Source organism: Globicephala melas, chromosome 13 (assembly GCF_963455315.2).
Source record: "Globicephala melas chromosome 13, mGloMel1.2, whole genome shotgun sequence".
In the NCBI taxonomy this organism is placed as follows: domain Eukaryota; kingdom Metazoa; phylum Chordata; class Mammalia; order Artiodactyla; family Delphinidae; genus Globicephala; species Globicephala melas.
This window is the reverse complement of record NC_083326.1, coordinates 16456064-16474871: the sequence shown is the minus strand read 5'-3', so window position 1 is coordinate 16474871 and position 18808 is coordinate 16456064. Positions and strand designations below refer to the sequence as shown.

The 18808-nt window shown below is 41.7% G+C and overlaps 1 protein-coding gene across 7 annotated transcripts in view; it reads left to right on the top strand.

Annotated features, from left to right (window-relative positions):
- Window positions 1-18512, top strand: part of RNF152 (ring finger protein 152) — an 81991-nt gene extending 63479 nt beyond the window's left edge. For all 7 annotated transcript variants that reach the window (XM_060310376.2, XM_030868096.3, XM_060310374.2 and 4 more), the window contains one exon: window positions 10438-18512. In XM_060310376.2, the coding sequence (XP_060166359.1) occupies window positions 10588-11199 (612 nt within the window). In that variant the 5' untranslated portion in view covers window positions 10438-10587 and the 3' untranslated portion in view covers window positions 11200-18512. The remainder of the gene's footprint in view (window positions 1-10437) is intronic.
- The last annotated feature ends 296 nt before the right edge of the window (window positions 18513-18808 follow it).

Sequence of the window (18808 nt, the reverse complement as noted above, 5' to 3'; positions counted from 1 at the left end):
GTATTTGCGGAAGAGCCTGCATGACCCAAAAAGCCTAAAAGATTTATCATCTGCCCCTTTACAGAGGAAGGCTGTGGGTCCCTGAAGTAGATGAAATATAATAGGAAAACATTAAAAAACAAATTGCCTTAAGGTTTCAGTGGTTGGAATTTGTGGAATTTATGGTTGGGTAAGAAATAGGAGTGGGGATGCACATGTGCGGTTCATATTATGAAAATGCAAATATTTACATAGGAAGTTTGTCAGGGGCCTTCAGAGGTTCTCTGTCTCCTGCACATGAAGAGCAGGGGCAAAGGGGACCCTCCACAGAGAGAGACCTCTGCTCCCTAGGGCACTTGCCTACTCGGACAGCCCCTCAGTCCTTAACTCACAATCTTGGCCCTCAAACATCCTCCCCAGTGATGATTTAATGTGCTTCCCTGGCATTGGGCTGTCTTTAGATATCACAAGGTATCGCTGCCTTGCGATACCATCTTCAACTCCTGCATCTCTTGAGACTTGTGAGCTCAGAGCCACCTTGCTGTCTGGGATGATGCTGACATGGGTCAGGTGGAATGCTTAATCAATAAAGGAAATTTCAGTGTCCTTCCCTCTGACTCTCCTTGCTCTCCAGTGTCTCTGAAGTGGGCCAGCTTAGACTCCTTGGGTTCTAATATCCTTTCTGGCTCTAACAGGCAATTATAGTTTTTTGCTTAGTGGTTCTGTCTAAGCCCTATGCATGATCGATTGAATTCATATGATCACTTGAAGAAGAGTCTCCCTGTCAGTGCTTTGTCTACACTTCCCCTCGCCTTTGCTTCTCTTTCCACAGACCAGGTTGCAAAGTCAGGGTCCTTGAGGGCAGAGACTCTTGTTGCCATGGTGACCCCAGTGCCTTGAGTAATGCTTGGCACTTGGTGGATTCCCAGTAGATATTTGTCTACCTCCTACTATATATTTTATCTTAGTAGATGTCCAGCCGTTGGGAAGACTTAGGATTTTTGTTTGTTTTCCATTCCTTTACTTTACTTATGTGCCTGGCTTGTCAGTTCCTTCAGCTCTACTCAGAATTCTAGGAGTTGGGGTAATTGATCTTTTCCCCTTTGCGGTGCCCGTCTGTCTGATGGCATCTTTTATCATCTCCTCTCTCCAGGGAATCTGGGGATCCCCTGACAGTCCTTTATATCTCTTCTCTACCTTTGTGACCATCTGCAACTTTTCTCTTTGCCGTCATTGGGTGATCAGAGCAAGTGAAGGTGAAGCTGTGTGTCTGATTGATTCCAGCATTAACCTTGGCCTCTCTATGAGCCAGACAGTTATGCAGGCTTCGGCTCAAGGGACAGTTGGAACCACCTTCACGTAGTAGCAAGTTTGGATAATGGGAGTATCTTGCTTGAGCTGAGAGGGTTATTGATTAAACATAAATACTTATTCCTTTGATAGTTGCTGCAAATCGAGGTTGTGGGCTGTTTCTTTTAGGGTGTTAGCTCTCTTTAGACTCATTCATTAAACCTAAGGCCTAAAAAAAAAAAAGAAAAAAAAAAACTAAGGCCTAAAGGAAGAAACTTCTAATATGTAAGATGCTTCCCATTTATTTTAGATGCCCACTGTCTCACGTAAACCTGCATGAGATCATGGACAGTTAATATGTATAAATGATCTGTCAGATGTAATGACTATAGAACAAACAGCCTGACAGCTCTGTCATGTTGTTGAAAACCCAGGAGTGTGGTTAGCAGTTACTTAGGTCATAGAACTATTGTTACTAGAAGGGACTCTAGGGGATCATCTAGTCCAGTGTTCTTGGAGGTGAGGACACTGCAACTCATGGAGAGGTGATTTGCCTAAGGTAACCCAACTACTTATAGGCAGAATTAGAGCTAAAATCCTTACCTCCTGTTTCCTAATAGTAATGATTATCTGATAGATATTAAAACGAGCAAACCAACAAAAACCAGTGGTTTTTATCAGTCATGGCAATAATGAAATTTGGCTTTAATTCCTAAAAATGTCTTGGTTCCAATATACTTTGATTTTAAATATTCATCACCAAGCTGTGATTAGGTCAAATGCATTCATCTTTTCCCTACCTTGACTTAATTGAAATGCTCCTATGTAAGTACATCTCTGGAAACTGTGGTTCGGTTTCAGCTGCTTGGTTAGTTGCATTTTTGCAGCGAAAATATTGGCACGTGCAGAGGTATGGCCCCTACTCTGTGGGCAGGTCCATCGGGCTCGTGGTTGTCCCATTGGGCAGTGCTGGCAAGGCTAGCCCTTTGTGTGGCAAGTTTCAGGCTGACCATGGTGTTCTGGTCTGCTCCTCTTTGCCCATTTAACCAATGACCTCTCTCTCTACCCTGCCTGCGTCTGCTACTGGGGCCAGTCGGCCTCCAACACCGTCACCGTCCTTTGCCCCGTCCCCCTTGGTCACCCAAGACTTTTAAGTAACCATTCTCACTTTCCAGAATTTTTGCATCTTCAAATACACAAACCATGATGCTCATAGGAGAAAACAGGGCAACTATTAAAGCTTGGCCCGTAGAATTCTCACTTGAGATTTGTCAGAGTCCTGGAATCCACTGCCTTCTCCATGAAAACAGAGTGTAGTTATACCAATTGGACTTTACACGTAGTAGGCAACTGTGTCCTGAAAGGGTTGCTCTCTGCTACCAGAGGACCAAAAGTCAGCCACACATCTTGTCATTGCCAGCCATTCCTAGTCTTGCCATTAATCGGAGAGTTTGTCAAGATCCAATATAACTAAATGGTCTTGCCAGCTGAAATGCCAGATTAAATGGAATTGTAATTAATTTCTTCAATCTCAATTCAAATATTTACATTTTCTTGAAAAATTAAGTAAATGACCTGCGTCAGAAAGACATGCTATTTTAAGAGAATAAGAAGAGCAGTATAGTGACTAGTTTAGTCTTTGACTTAGAGATTTTTCTCAACACAACCATTGAATTTAAGATCCTTGTGTAGACCATGAAATGGAATAATTCAAGGTCAGCCACATGTAATTAATATCAACTCATGTCACAAGTGGGGAGAGGCTTCATAGTTGATGTCACAGACGTGGATCTAAATCAGAACGTATGAAGAGTCTATACTATAAACAGAGTAAAACTACCTGCATTATAGTCGGCGGGTTTCATATTCGAGAATTTCATATCCAAGGATACAGAGGGCCAGCTGTCCTAGGCCATTTTTTTTTTTTTTTTTTTTTTTTTTTTGCGGTACGCGGGCCTCCCACTGCTGTGGCCTCTCCCGTTGCGGAGCACAGGCTCCGAACGCGCAGGCTCAGCGGCCATGGCTCACGGGCCCAGCCGCTCTGCGGCATGTGGGATCTTCCCCGACCGGGGCACGAACCCGTGTCCCCTGTATCGGCAGGTGGACTCTCAACCACTGCGCCACCAGGGAAGCCCCTCCTAGGCCATCTTAAATAAGGGGCTTGAGCGTCCTTCGATTTTGGTATTCGAGAGGGGAACCTGGAACCAATCCCCCGCAGATACCAAGGGACGACTGGATATATTTCATCAGCTTTTCTGTCCTCATGTGCCCAGACTTCTAAGAGCAACTGGAACTATAAAAATTCAGCGTTGGAGACCTTTGCTTTTTTACCACCCACTAAATTCATGGGAGCACTTTATCACACCCACAGCTTTAATAAAAGTGCTTAAAAGTATACAGTTTTTAAAAAGGAAGAAATTTTATTTTATGAAAATATATCGATGTTGTAAAGCAACAAATGTCCATTGCCCCTAAACAACAATTACAATATACACACCCCTCTCTGGTTTTGGCATTTTCCCTCCAAGTCACACCTTCCTCCATTTATACAAATCTTAGTTTTTTAAACTATTTTAAAACCAGGATATGCATTAGTATTGAGTTCAGTGATGATTCAAGGCCTTTAATTTGTATATTGTACAACTGACATTATTTATGAAACTACTGTTTTTTTATTTTAAAGTAATTTTTAATTAAGGTAATATATATTGTCTTTCTTTTTTTTGGGGGGGGCGTGCTGTGCAGCACGCGGGGATCTTAGTTCCCCTACAAGGGATTGAACCCGTGCCCCCTGCAGTGGAAGCTTGGAGCCCTAACCTCTGAACCACCAGGGAATTCCTGAAACTACTGTTTTTTGAAGATACATTTGAACATAAATTCTAGATCATAAGCCACAGTTAGTTTGAGAATGTCCTCCCTTAGCTGCTATTCCTCTTTTTGTAGTCTGGTTTTTTTTTCTTAATTTTTACTTTAGGTTCTTTCAAACTAAACTGTTAAAAATCGTTCCAATATATTTCAGTTTACACCTGTTCTTATGCGTTCTACCAAAATACTCTTTTCTTTTGAATTTGAGTACTTACTTTGAGCATCATGTCTTGCTCCTGTAAGGAAACTAACTCCAAAGACAGGTCTCTAAAGCAGTTGCCAGTGTGTGCTTGTGTATCCTGTGTATGACTAGGAACTCCGAGTTTCTTTTTTAGCTTACGTGGACCTTGTTTCTTCTGTAGTTGACTCATATCTTTTGAGTTCATGATGAAAGGGAGAAAGAAGATTCATCATTACCTTTGGTCCAGAGCCTCATAAATTTTCTTCTTTTTTTCTTTTTTTTTTGCGGTACGCAGGCCTCTCACTGTTGCGGCCTCTCCCGTTGCGGAGCACAGGCTCTGGACGCGCAGTCTCAGCGGCCATGGCTCACGGGCCCAGCCGCTCTGCGGCATGTGGGATCTTCCCGGACCGGGGCACGAACCCGAGTCCCCTGCATCGGCAGGCGGACTCTCAACCACTGCGCCACCAGGGAAGCCCAAATTTTCTTCTCATTACCTAAATAGTCATCATCATTACTAATTATGCTACAGGAAATAAACTGGAATTCAGTATGGGCAGAATCAGTGTATAAATCAGAGAGCTGCCCTGCTGTCAAAATGACTTGAGCGGCTGAGCACAGAAGATAGGAACTGTTTTCCCCTTCTGCCTTTGTGTTCAGCCTGTGTTGTAAGGCCTACACTTACTTGGATAGAGTTGAAAATTGAGTTGTATAATCTAATTTTAAGGGAACTCAACACCAATTAAGTGAACATTACTTGGAACATAAATTCATGAATAAAATTGCATGTTGGTTTTGTTGAAAAATGATGGTGTGGCAGGTCTCGGGGCAGCGCCAAGAGGAGTGCTCGCCTCTCTCCGCCCAAGCTGTTGCACAGGGCTGTACTTTGAGAGCCAGGAAGTGCCTCTGGGTAGACCACACCCGGCACGGCACCGTGTGGAGTCCAAGTCAGAAGGAAGGAGGGATTAGCACCAGGGCTCCCTGAGCCCTTCACTACCTGGCAGTGCCTGAACACACTTGACCTTCAGCCACAAACTCCATCACCCCTCGTTAGCCAGTGAGGAAGCAGGCTCTAGAAGCTTTGGACTTGTTCCAGTGGCACCGCTGGTGGTGACAAAACAGAGATTGGACCCAAGATTCTTTGAAGCCAAAGACCCTATTCTTCCCACTCTGCTGAGCTGTTTTCCACAATTTTCTATGGAAGCAAGGTAACTAATGTGGAAGTAGAGAACGGTAAGAAAGGAACTGGTGGTCACTGTTTCTATATTGGTGTCACAAAGTATTTTTTTGTTCCCAGCTCTCTTTACATAGAAGGTGGTTGCCCTGAGTGCCATTGTTAAGGACAGCTTTCTCCAAATTCATAAAATGGCAGGAATCTGTGCTTTTTTTTTTGTACCCCTCCCCAATGTTTTTTTAATTGACGTATAGTTGATTTACAATGTTGTGTTAGTTTCAGGTGTACATCAAAGTGATTCAGATATATATACATATATATATATTTTTTCTTTTGCAGATTCTTTTCCATTATACTTTATTACAAGGTTTTGAGTCTAGTTCCCTGTGCTATATAGTAGTTCCTTGTTTATTTTAGTAGTAGTACTGTACAGTAGTTTGTGTCTGCTAATCCCAAACTCCTAATTTATCCCTTCCCATCTCTTTCCCCTTTGGTAACCATAAGTTTGTTTTCTATGTCTGTGAGTCTGTTTCGGTTTTGTAAATAAGTTCATTTGTATCCTTTTTTTAGATTCCACATGTAAGTGATATCATATTTTATTTGTCTTAATCTGTATGAGTTACTTCGCTTAGTATGATAATCTCTAGGTCCATCCATGTTGCTGCAAATAGCATTATTTCATTCTTTTTTATGGCTAATATCCCACTGTATATATATACCACATCTTTTTTTTTAAATTTTATTTATTTATTTATTTTTGGCTGTGTTGGGTTTTCATTGCTGCATGCGGGCTTTCTCCAGTTGCTGCGAGCCGGGGCTACTCTTCGTGGTGGTGTGCGGGCTTCTCAATGCGGTGGCTTCTCTTGTTGCGGAGCACAGGTTCTAGGTGCGCGGGCTTCAGTAGTTGTGGCTCGTGGGCTCTAGAGCGCAGGCTCAGTAGTCGTGGTGCACGGGCTCAGTTGCTCCGTGGCATGTGGGATCTTCCTGGACCAGGGCTCGAACCTGTGTCCCCTGCATTGGCAGGCGGATTCTTAACCACTGGGCCACCAGGGAAGTCCCATATACCACGTCTTCTTTATCCATTCACCTGTCAACGGGCATTTAGGTTGCTTTCATGTCTTGGCTATTGTATACCCCTCCCCAATTTTGTCATTTCTGCCACTGTAGTTCATTATGATCAATCTCTGCCCCCCCCCATTTAACATTCACATCTTCCTATGATTTATAATATTATGGCCTGCTGTCTGTCAGTGGGCTTTAACAGTGAGGATAGATAAGAACATTGGTCAAGATTCACCAGCAAACCCTGTGTTCGGTTTTTATTTTCTAAGAAAAAATAAATTCAGTACCTTGGGTATAAAATTAGAAGAATTCCACCCTCATTGCTGACACTTTGGGGATTTCTGTTTCCGTTCCACATTCCCCACCTCAGTGTCCGTACACTTTTTCCTTTCTGAGCTTCAAACACTACCTTCTGCTGGGACCTGTGGCTAGCAGACTCCGTATTGAACAGCACAGACCAGACCATCTGGCTGTGAGCACCCTAACTTGCTTGCTCTGCCCCTCGTTTCTCAAATTTCTCTACTCTGAAAAGAAAAAGAACTGTTGCTTGATGCTCTTCCCTCTAAGCTATGATCCTATCGCCTGACATCACTCCGCATCACAGGGGACTCCAGCATCCCGCCAGTCTCCATCATACCCCTGGTCCCCTGCTGAAGTCACACCCCCAAAATGCTAGTGACCTTCTGGTCGCCCCACCTCAAGGTCTGTTCTCAGTGCCCACCGCTCATAGCCCTTTGCTGCCTGGAACTCTTTCATCTGGGGTATGTGCTGGGAGGGGTTCCTGGGTTTCTGCTTATGTCTGCCCCTATTCTTCCTTTTAGCCAGGCTTAAGGATAAGTGCTCCCTAAGGGTCTCTCTCTGCTCTGCCTGCTCTGCAATATCAGATCCATATATTCAGCTTTCTTTTGACTCTTTTTTTTTTTTTTTTTTTTGCAGTACGCGGGCCTCTTATTGTTGCGGCCTCTCCCGTTGCGGAGCACAGGCTCCAGACGCGCAGGCTCAGCGGCCATGGCTCATGGGCCCAGCCGCTCCGCGGCATGTGGGATCTTCCCGGACCGGGTCACGAACCCGTGTCCCCTGCATCGGCAGGCGGGTCTCAACCACTGCACCACCAGGGAAGCCCCTCTTTTGACTCTTTAACATCTTCCTGGATAACTGATTTCTTTTATCTTCCTAACCCCTCAAATGGAATACGGCCCGAACAGAACTCATCATCTTTTTCTTTGCCATCCCTATTTTTCTTAATAATACCAGCCTCCCCTCAAGACTTGACCTTGGACTTCTTCCCCCTTACAGCCTCATCGTCACATGTGGCCAGATCCCACTTGACCCCTGTAGGACCTGTCAGCACTTTTCAGCTCTTCATTCTCATCACCACTATTGACTTCAGCTACTCATTATCTCTCATCTACTATTATAATAGCTTCCCAGCAGGTCTTTCCAGTCTATCCTGAATATAGCTACCTAATGAATCATTCTCATATTCTTAACCTTTCTGATGTTTTCCCATTGCTCACTAGAAAGCCCCACATCCTTGGCACTCGAGGCTGTCCACGGTCTGTGGTCTGTGGTCTGTGGCCCGTGCCTGGGTCTGATCACCTCTCCCCTTCCTGTGGGCCCTGCTCTCCCTGGCTGGGCCTGTGGGAGGGTGCTTGCCAGTTCTGTGAGAATTCTGTTTCTTTAAAAGGCATCTGTATCAAAGACCTAAACTTACAAGCTAAAACTGTAAAACTCTTAGAGATGGCATCTATAAGTTACTCTTGTATTAGAAAAAATCTTCTAGCCAGTGTCACAGCTAGAGTATAAAAATAATTCTGTATTTGCTCACCCCTTTTACTTTGCTCATGCTGATTTCTGAACTTGAAAATAACCTGTCCCTGATTTTACATGTCTGAATCCTCTCCCTGATCCAGATTCTTCACTGAGCCGTCCTTTATTCCTCCAGCTCCAGTAAGGCATGCATCACTGTATTTCTATTATAACTATTTACTCACATAACTATTTAAGTACCTCCAGTCTGGGAGTTTCTTATGAGTGGTGACAAGGTCTTTGTTACAAGGGAAAAAAATAAATATCATAATGCTTGACACATGGTAAATATTCAATGAGAATTTGAATGAATAAATGAATAGAAGAGAAAATATATTCACTAGTTCATTCTTGCCTAACTTTAAATTGCTTAAGAGTAGTATTTGGGTCTGATTCATCTTAATATCCTACCATGGCTAGCTTTCTGCATAACAGATACTCAGTAGATATTTCTTTTTTATTTTTATTTCCTTTTTCAGCTTTATTGAGGTATAATTGGCATATTAAATTGTAAGACATTTAAAGTTGACATCGCAGTAATCTGAAATATGTCTACATTGTGAAAGCGTTTCCAACTTCTCACATATTTATCTTTTTTTTTTTTTGGTGAGAACATTTAAGTTCTATGGTTAGCAAATTTCAATTATTCCATAACTATTTCTTGAATTAATGGATAGATGAGTAGTTGATTATATTAATAATATGAGCTTTTTGAATGCTATGTTACTATATTTTTACTTTCAGTAACTTAAGTGCTCTTACTACAGCTAAAATATTTTAAAATGTTTCTCTTTTGATTGTCAACATTAATTTTTATCAGTGATTATTTTTGACTTTAAACTTTTTCTGCATGTTTAATTTTTATTTTTACAAATCGTAATCATTGGGGAGGGGGTGCATTCTTAATTTCACAAAGGAAATTGGAAAGAAAAAGAAGGTTCACTTTTTAAGAAAAATGTGAACGAGGTTTTCTGTGTTATTAGCTCCTGCTTCTGGGTGTAGGTGGGGTTCTAGGACTGACAATTATTTCTACAATAGTGGTTGAATAGTTCTTTCCAGAGTCATCATGGCTCCACCCAGAGACACATAATTTGGATGCTTTCAATAGGAAGCAGAGTTGGGCAGCCTTTATTAGAACACTTGGCGGGGAAGGGGGGGGATGGGGCGGGGGGAGGTCCTTAAACTCCAGTTAAGTTGAACTAAGTTATTCTGCCTCCTGTCAATATCAGAAGGCTAACATTCCTCCTTCTTCTCCTTCTCCTTCTCCTTTTTTTTTTTTTTTTTGGTGAGGCTGCCTTACCAGTCTTCTCTGACCATAATGCTCGATTATGATCAGTGAATTAACAGTATTTGCTTTTGGTCATGTTAATTGATGCAAGCCCAAATAATAATGAAATTAAAAGAACTGACTGAAATGTAGTAGTGATCCTGTGTATTTTTGTGACCCCTACTGCATAAAGGTTCACTGTTGTTGTTATTTGGGGGTTATTTTGTTTTTGTCTCTTTTTAAAACCAACAGACAAGAATTACCTTGGTTCAGGTGATTTGGTGGAAAAGATAACAGATGCCTGCATGTGCTTCTTTGGTGGCATCATTTTAATTACCTGTGAGAGAGGAACGGTCCTAACCCATATCAAGTGAGCGAGCTAGTTACATGAAATACCTGGATTTGTAAAGTTGCCCGTATCTGGCAATGAATAGTTACAGGAAGATAAGTAGAGTCAGAAAAAGAAGGTCAGAGGATCTAAGGAAAGAAATTTACTTTTAGGAAATGCTACAAACTTATTGGAAACGAGAGAATTTCTGCAGTGTATTTAGAAGAACAGTCCAGAAGAACAATAAAGCAGAAAGAGCAGACTCCCTCTGTATACCCCATAGAGATGTTTATTTCTTCAGAAATAAGCAAGGTATTCGCGGAGACAACTCATTACTGTCCACTGGACATTACGGGAATCCTACAGCCTCACAAGTGGGAAACTTTACCCTTTTGACCTGGTGTCAAGACTTTTGAGCAGTCGTATAAATCCATCTCAACTTGTTTGAAGTAATTAAGTTGGTTGGCATTTTTTGTCTCCTTCAGAAATGAACACGCCCGAGTATGCTAGATGCCTGTGAACTCCCCGATCCCCCGGCGGCTTTGGAGAGACTGCAAGAAAGAAGGTGGCGGAGTGGTGGACTCTGAGAACAAGCTCCTCCCCCTCGGCCTTGGCCTTCCTGCCCACAGTCCACCATGGAGACGCTCTCCCAAGAGTCTTTGCTGGAATGTCAGATCTGCTTCAATTACTACAGCCCCCGGCGAAGGCCCAAGTTGCTGGACTGCAAACACACGTGCTGCTCGGTGTGCCTTCAGCAGATGAGGACGAGCCAGAAGGACGTGAGGTGCCCCTGGTGCCGGGGCATCACCAAGCTGCCCCCGGGCTTCTCCGTGTCCCAGCTCCCGGACGACCCCGACGTCCTTGCCGTCATCGCCATCCCGCACGCCTCCGAGCACACCCCAGTCTTCATCAAACTTCCGAGCAATGGGTGCTACATGCTGCCCCTGCCCATCTCCAAGGAGCGAGCGCTGCTGCCCGGAGACATGGGCTGCCGTCTGCTGCCCGGGAGCCAGCAGAAGTCCGTCACCGTGGTGACCATCCCGGCAGAGCAGCAGCCTCTGCAGGGCGGGGCTCCGCCCGAGGCGGTGGAGGAGGAGCCAGACAGGCGGGGCGTGGTGAAAAGCTCCACCTGGTCTGGGGTGTGCACTGTGATCTTGGTGGCCTGCGTCCTGGTCTTCCTTCTCGGCATCGTGCTCCACAACATGTCCTGCATTTCTAAGCGCTTCACTGTGATATCCTGTGGCTGAAGAGGGCTGCGGGGAAGTCTCTTGTGGGTGCCAACTAGCGGTTGAGCAGGTGTTGGTGATGGATCGCGGTGAGGAGATGGGGGGCCACGCTGATCATTGGGTGCCGAGTGCTGGCCTCTGGGCTGCCACTTGATTAACCCAAGACAGACACGAAGGGCAGAATGTGAGGTGTCAGCAAGATACCAGGCAGAGCGCTCTGATTATTGGTGGCAACAGCTTCCAAGACGATCGCATGCATCCTCATAATCATGTATTAAATGGACTGTAATTTATGATTTCTCAAAATCATGTTGCCAGGTAGACCTATTCTACTTAGATGTTAAACTGTGGAAGTGCATACAATGTGATCTTCTCTAAATGTGGTAGATTAAAACAAAGATGCTATGTATACAAGTAGAATTAAATCTGAAAATCCATGTAAAAATTCAGTGATGACATGCAGTGCTGGTTTCTTTCCTTTTTTAAAAAATGAAACCCAGTCTTCATTTAGTTGCTAAGGCCTTTTATACTTTTTGAATGGCACCCAAATTAAAATAAGTTAAGTGGACAGTTGTTTTTTCAGGAAGATATTTGAACAAGTGTTTCCAGTGTGTTGTGTTTTGTCACGTACCTCCATTTTTCTTCCCTTGTAATTAGAGCTCGCTATGTGTTTATTAAACTGAAAGCCCAACAGGGGAGCAATAAACTGAGTAATAATGAGAAATGCCTAATCCCACAGGAAACCTACATGCCAATTTTTCTCAAGCCATCTCACAAAATAAGAATTTTAAATGTAAATATTGTGTATTTGTGTGTGGGGGGGTTGTGGGTGTGGGTGTAATTTGATTTACCTCAGGTTTTGAATCTTTTCAGAAGAATCCCGGGAGTAAGACTTTGTGGGCATGAATGAGTCCGGGGTCTGAAATGATGGCCACCTCAAGGGCACCGGTACCCACCCAGCGAGGTGTCACAGACACGTCACTTCCAAACTTGCTCCTCTTCTATGTATTCAAGTCCTGTATTCTGTAAGGCACTAAGGGAGAGTAACAGAAGATTCTGTCTTTGCTCCCAGTTTTGATGTATTGTAACAGCCATGAGTGTTGGTAAACAATAACAAACTTGGACTGGCATTTTAAGACAGTCCATGATTATTTTTTGAAAGAGATTGTTCCATGAGAGTTAAATCATTTTGAATTCCAGTTTCCTCTTGTTGGTATAAGTGAGACTATCTCTTGTATTTCAAAATGTGTTTTCATTGAGAAGAATGGCAAGGTGAACTAGCAACTCACATTCCTAGATTAAGTGGACCAATTCTTCATAAATTCTCAGACGTTCTTAAATGTGTAATGACCTACAGATGCTCATGAAGAAAGATCTGCTGGTCTTAAATGATAAATTTCTATCCCTGAATGTGTGCGTTCAGACATAGCTGTGAGCTTTACAGTTCTCTTCTAGTTTCTCTTACGGAATTCATGAAGCAAGTGGTATGTGCCAAGGTCCCCACTCATAAATATGTCTGTTTATGTTCCATTGAATCCCTGAAAATAGGGGACAGAAAAATAAGCAGTGACTGGCTCCAAAAAGTAAGGCTAGAAAAAGCCAAGACTGAGATAATTTAATTTACTTATATGCTAACTGTTACCTTCAAGCAGCACAAAATATGCACATTAAAGTGATGGAATTAATGAGATAAAACGACAATATAATGAACAGAATCCCAAGCTAACCCTGTTCATTGACATGAGAATTTGATATAAAAATATGAACATGGGTTTTTCAAATCTTTCCAATTTGTCATTAGACCTTTAGGAAATGTATTTGAAAGCTCAAACTAGAAATTAGGTTAAAATGCCATTTCATTGTGTAAGCTATTGGGCATTATACAACAAATAATCTAGGATTTATTTGGTATTAATAATTTAGGTATCACATTAGCTGAATGCTATCCTCTATTATGTAACCTAATATACTGTTGGGTTAGTTTCAATTTCTCAAACTCTCCCAGGCTGCCTTGATGCATGTCTGACCTAATTTCTATTCCTCTTGGGAAAAAAACCCCACAGAAATGTTACATTAAGAATTCTACATTTCAAATGGATGTTACCCTTGCAATATTAAGTCATGCCATTTTCAAATTAATTTTGTGAATGATGTCTACGTATGTTTATGTCCGGTATGAAATGACCAGCCCTGGAGTGTAGTGTGTGATAGAATTCTACATGGTCTGTAGGTTATATATAGACACTAACATATGTGATGATACAGTGCCCTGTGTTTCTTAGTGCAAAGCTGTAGATTACAAATGTCCATGTACCTTTTACTTAAAAACAACCCTGTGCTAGAGCTGCAATTAAGCAGTGCAAAATTAATCGGCTCTATGATAGATTCTTGACGTTACAATTTAAGGTACAATAACAACCAAAATCAGAATTTTTCGTGTGAGTCTTACTGATGTAAGAACAATTGTTTATGTGGATTCTGCCTGCAGTTATTTATTTGTGTACCTGCTTATCAGGGTGTGCAATCCTGTGCGTGCACGCGTGTGTGCGTGCACATGTCTATGTGATGTCTCAGCCTGCCAGATAGGATTTTTATAGGCTTAATGATGTTTAATGTTATTTGGCATCCCATTGCTCTGGCCTCTTTGGCATTTACCCACGACACTAACAACTCATCTACCCCATGTGACTCAAGTCCAGTGACACAGTCAGCCAGAATTCACAGTTGCACATCAATGAAATAACTCACAACTGAAAGCACAGAAAGCTGAAAGCAACCTCTGGTGGCTTCATTTTGTAGATGAGTCTGCTGGGGTCCCCAGAGGTGCGAGCCCGTTTGTCATTCTGCAGCAAAAGGGGACCAGAACTTTGTACTGCCGTTTCCTCTTGCTGCTTCCTAGACCTGTCGATCTCTCTGTTGGTCTATGATCCTTTTCAGGGAGGATCAATACCCTTTACTAACTCAACTATTAAGTTTTTTGTCTTTGTAGATTTATATATTCACTTTAGTTAGCATCTACCTCTCCGGGAAATGAAAGGAGTGTTGATTTAGCGATGAGTATAGACAGTTAAAGAGAACCATGTGATTTGAATTTTTTTAATTGCAAAACATTGGTTCCCCCCTCCCACTTGAGCTATAAAGGACAGTGAGTGTTGTGTAAATAGTAAACTATAAGAAGCATGAATTTTCATCTTTATTAATGATCTTGACATAAGCAAGAGAATGCTGAATATGCTAAGTAGAGCCAAGTATGCTATCAAAAAGCATTGTCTTTGGAACATTTTTGTATAATGACCTGGGGCATAAGTTGTGAAAAGGCAAATGGGTTCTCATTTCCAGTCATACTTTATGATCAGAAAGCTATAAGGCATTTCCTTTAGGAATATAATTCAGTTTAATCTTGCACATGACTTGAGTGGGTCCCTTGAAGGTTAAAACCATGTGCTGGTGCAACCTTGGGATCTTCTAGATTGACGCTGTTCTATAGAACTTTCTGTGATGATGGAAATGTTATATAACTTACGCTGTCCAATACAGTAGCCACATTGGGTGTTGGGCAACTGAAATGGGATTAGTCTGAGTGAGGAACTGGATTTTGTATTTTATTTAATTTAAAGTTATTTAAATAGATGCCACTCACATGTGGCTGGTGGCCATTATATTGGACAGTGCACTTCTGGAGGGTTGTGCAATGGAATCTAGCATCAAAATATTAATGGAGTAAGCAGAGTAAGGCGAAGAAGACAGTTTTTGGTTTAGTAACATGCAGTTGGCTTAAAAAATATATGATCGCAAGTATGACAGTAAAAATGCATCAATTGCTCTTCAGCGTTATTACTTAGATACTCTGGGCCAAGGAATAATCAGTGAAGCTTAAAGAGTGCTCGATAAAGCCCCCTTTTCTGGGATCATTAGCTGCATGTGAATCTATTGTCCAAAAATAGTAGTTAGACAGTAGCTCTAAAACGTTTGACTTGCATGACCTGTACTGTGAAATTGTGTTTAGGGTCTTGTGACCAAAAAGTAAATGTTACAGAAAAAAAAAAAAAGCCTAATGAAATCCCTCTTTCAGGGTCTTACCCAAACGCCATCATTACATTAGTAAGGTATGAAATAAAAGAGCAAGCATGTTTTGCAGTGTTCACGGGGAGTGTTTTTGTTTGCCTTTGAAGTCTGCCAGCTCGTCATCGTATTTGAGATGGGCATAGGTGGGCATCATTTTTCAGATGCCAGACAAAAACATAGGTACAATTTTTAGAGTGAGATTTGACATTGTTTTCGTCCTGTTTGGTTTTTTTAGTTATCACTGAAAGAATCGAAGATTTGAAGCCTTGCACAAAGACACTTTGTTTTACATTAAAAAAAAATTGCCCATGGAATTTAAAGCCTTGAAGGTTATTAAAGTTACTAAAATTGCTTTTTAAGTGAATAAAGGGAAGTAGAAAATTCAAATTGAGATGTATTTTCATAGAAAGATCAGACTCTTCCTGATAGTACAGTATTTATTCCAGTCTAGATTTGGTTTTATAGAGTTCTCATAGTTTTATTTGAAAAGCTATGCTGTGTCTAAATTGGTTAGTCTGCTTTTCATTGTCCAAAAATACTGTAAACCAAATGCATTTGCTTCAATTTAACAGAATTGGGTTGATTTTTTTTTTTTTTATAGAGAACTCATCAATGGGCAGGACTCTTTAGTTCATCCTTGAAAATGATTAAAAATTTTTTTGCCCAATGATAGTTTTTCTTTAGACTTATGAGGAAATTAGAGGTCCAAAGGTTATTGGGATGAGAGGAGTGATATGCCAATGGTTTGAATTACTATCTTCTCTTAGAAAAATGATGCTGCCAACTGGTCAGCATTTTCACACAAGTGTCATCAGTCAGTCAATCTGTCATCCTTGACCTAGAAGGAGAAGCTGTTCCTTACCATTTCCACAATTCTCAGTAAAACATTGCCCACAAAGTAATCCTTACTGAAAGAGAAACTCCAAAGAATGAGTGAAGATAATTCAGCAACTGTTTTGAAAGTGGTAGTCTATTTCAAAAGTGATGACAAGTTGCTGAAGTTTGTTAAACATGAAAGTCTTCTAAAAAAATAAGTGGAAATTCAAGCCATTGATTTTCCTGACACAATTGATTCACTGTATATAGATATAAATATATATGTAGACACACGATTTAGCTATAACTGAAGCTACAAAGATCAAGTAAAATGTTTTCCAATGTGGGTTATATAATGGTGAATTTAGATGTTAATTTCTCAACAAGTGTTATAGGCTGCACCCGTTTTGTCAAACCCAGCTATCTTTGGGAGTGTCTATATAACTAAGCTCTTGAGACTTTTCAAATATATGAAGAGGTGGGTTCTACCATATACATTTTGTTGGAAAGCCATTGATCATTAAAGAATATTAGTGGGTGGGGCATTTAATCTCTGTCTTCCAAATGACTTATGTTTGGGCTCTGCTCAAGTTGGCGAGGGCAGAGCACCACTATTGAACTCTTGCAATATGGCTCTGAGTTTTCTGCACAAGTTTCCTTGCACAGTCGGGCCAATTATTTTTTTTCAGGGTTCACTGCCTGGGGTACCCCACTATGTACAATCTCACTTATGATGTAGTGGTGCTTGAAAATACTCATCTCATTAGCTGGACTTTATTATTGTAGTCTCCGGTTTTTGATACTATTCATATTAGGATCTTTTTAGAGACACTCAGTAATATTTGGGGCAAAGAACTGAGGGGTCTTTTGAAGTCTGCAACAGCATGGATTTTCTTTGTTTTAATGGGGAATGTTCTCTTATGGCTGCCCCATTCTTCTAGAACACTGCTCTAAATTCATCTCCATGGGATGTAGGGCTAGTAGCCCATGTGAAAGTCTTCTGTGGTCTCCCTGGGGTACGTTAATTGGATTATTCTAACAACAGTTTTCCAAAGGGAAGCTCAGTTTTTAATTTGACATTTGCTTTTTGAGAATCCAGAGGTAGACGGTTGGATGTGATGGTTGTGAAGGAGCATGGGCTGTAAGAAGGAGGAAATAGATGAGGCAGATGCCCCTCAAAGGGGAACAAGTTGAGATATTTAGGTCATCCCTGTTTAAAAAGTGGGAGGACACAATTGTTTGTGTCTTACCCTGTGCTTCAGAAAATTCCTGGTTGGATTTTCCTGGCTGAGAGAAAACCCAGCTCTTAGGTAGACACTGTATGGTAGAGGTGGAGATGTAGCATTTGGTATATAGCAACAGATAGAAGATATCCCCAGAGAGTGAGAAAACACTTGCATAAAGGGAGGGAAATCTGTAATGAGATGATAACTCCTGAACAAAGTAGACAGAAGATGAAGAGATGAAGGTCAATCGTGGCAGAAACCAGCTGAAGAAAGAAACCCAGGACAACTGGGACTAACTTAGCCAAGCACGATTTGTCATTCCAGTATGGCCCACGAAATTCAATTCAGGATGTTTAAACTGAAGACAAACAGAGAATATGATCAGCTGATGAGAGGGTCCAAGGAGGCCCTACTGGGCGTTAGCACACAAGACAATTTCAGAACCTGCTCTGCAGTGGGTTGCTGAGTCATTGCAGACAAACTCTAATGACATCCTCCCAACCGTGGAATGCAATGCCCGTGCCTGTGGATGTATTCTGACTTGAGTAGGTTAAGACTATTGGGAAGACTCATTCAGAATATTTCAGTTTCTATCCAGGTTGTGGTCATTTATTATATTTTTTATTCCACCACGTGTTCCTGTTTCGCTCCCTTGGCAGATGCAGGTGTGGAGGCTGGTTTCAGCTTGGGGTGGTTACAGACTCCCAACATACGCCCTGCAGCTGCTGCACAGGGTCCCTGCCATTCGGATGGCTCCACTGGTGGGTTCCCTGGCCCTCTTGATAACTAGTACTCCGGTCAAATGGCTAGATTAATGCTGCTCAGAGGCTGTTAACTTAAGTCCTTGACATGTTTCATTTACAATTATGTGGATTATTTATTTTAGAATCTTTTCTTTTAAAGGGCCAAATAGCCCTACAGATAAATGAGCTGCTGGACTGTGTAGAAAATAGTGTCCAAATGTTGCCAAATATCGACTTCGTTAGGGGGATATCAAGCTGCTGTTTATAAATCGGAATGTCTTAAAAAGCATTCTTGCTTGCTCTTTCTGTTGTAGGTGGTGTCTTAGCAAGTCCTGAGTTTTTCCAATGAACCCGATTTTAATATATGGTATTTTTGTATGCCAATCTGGTGTCTTGTCCTTTGTATATGTGGTAATGTTGATTTTATGACTACTGTTAAAACACATTTGCTATGATTAAAATTCATAAAACGATTTCAAATAGACTTGTGTTGGTTTCCCCCCCCCCCCACCTCATGAAGAGAAAAAAATTGGCTGGGATTTTCATCATCAGAGACTCTAAGAATTTTAATAGACTTGGGTCATAAAGCTGCTTCTGAGCCAAGGGTTTAAGTGGAGTCGACCTTCAAGTGGCTCCTCTGAGAAGCCAAAGAACACATTTGTAATGGGTAAGTCCAAGTGTGCTTTTGCAATTTGGGTTTTTGTGGCTTCTGGTGGCCCCAACTTTAACCTCTACCATTTAGAAATGATGCTGTGTGGACCATCTCTAAGTACCTTAGAG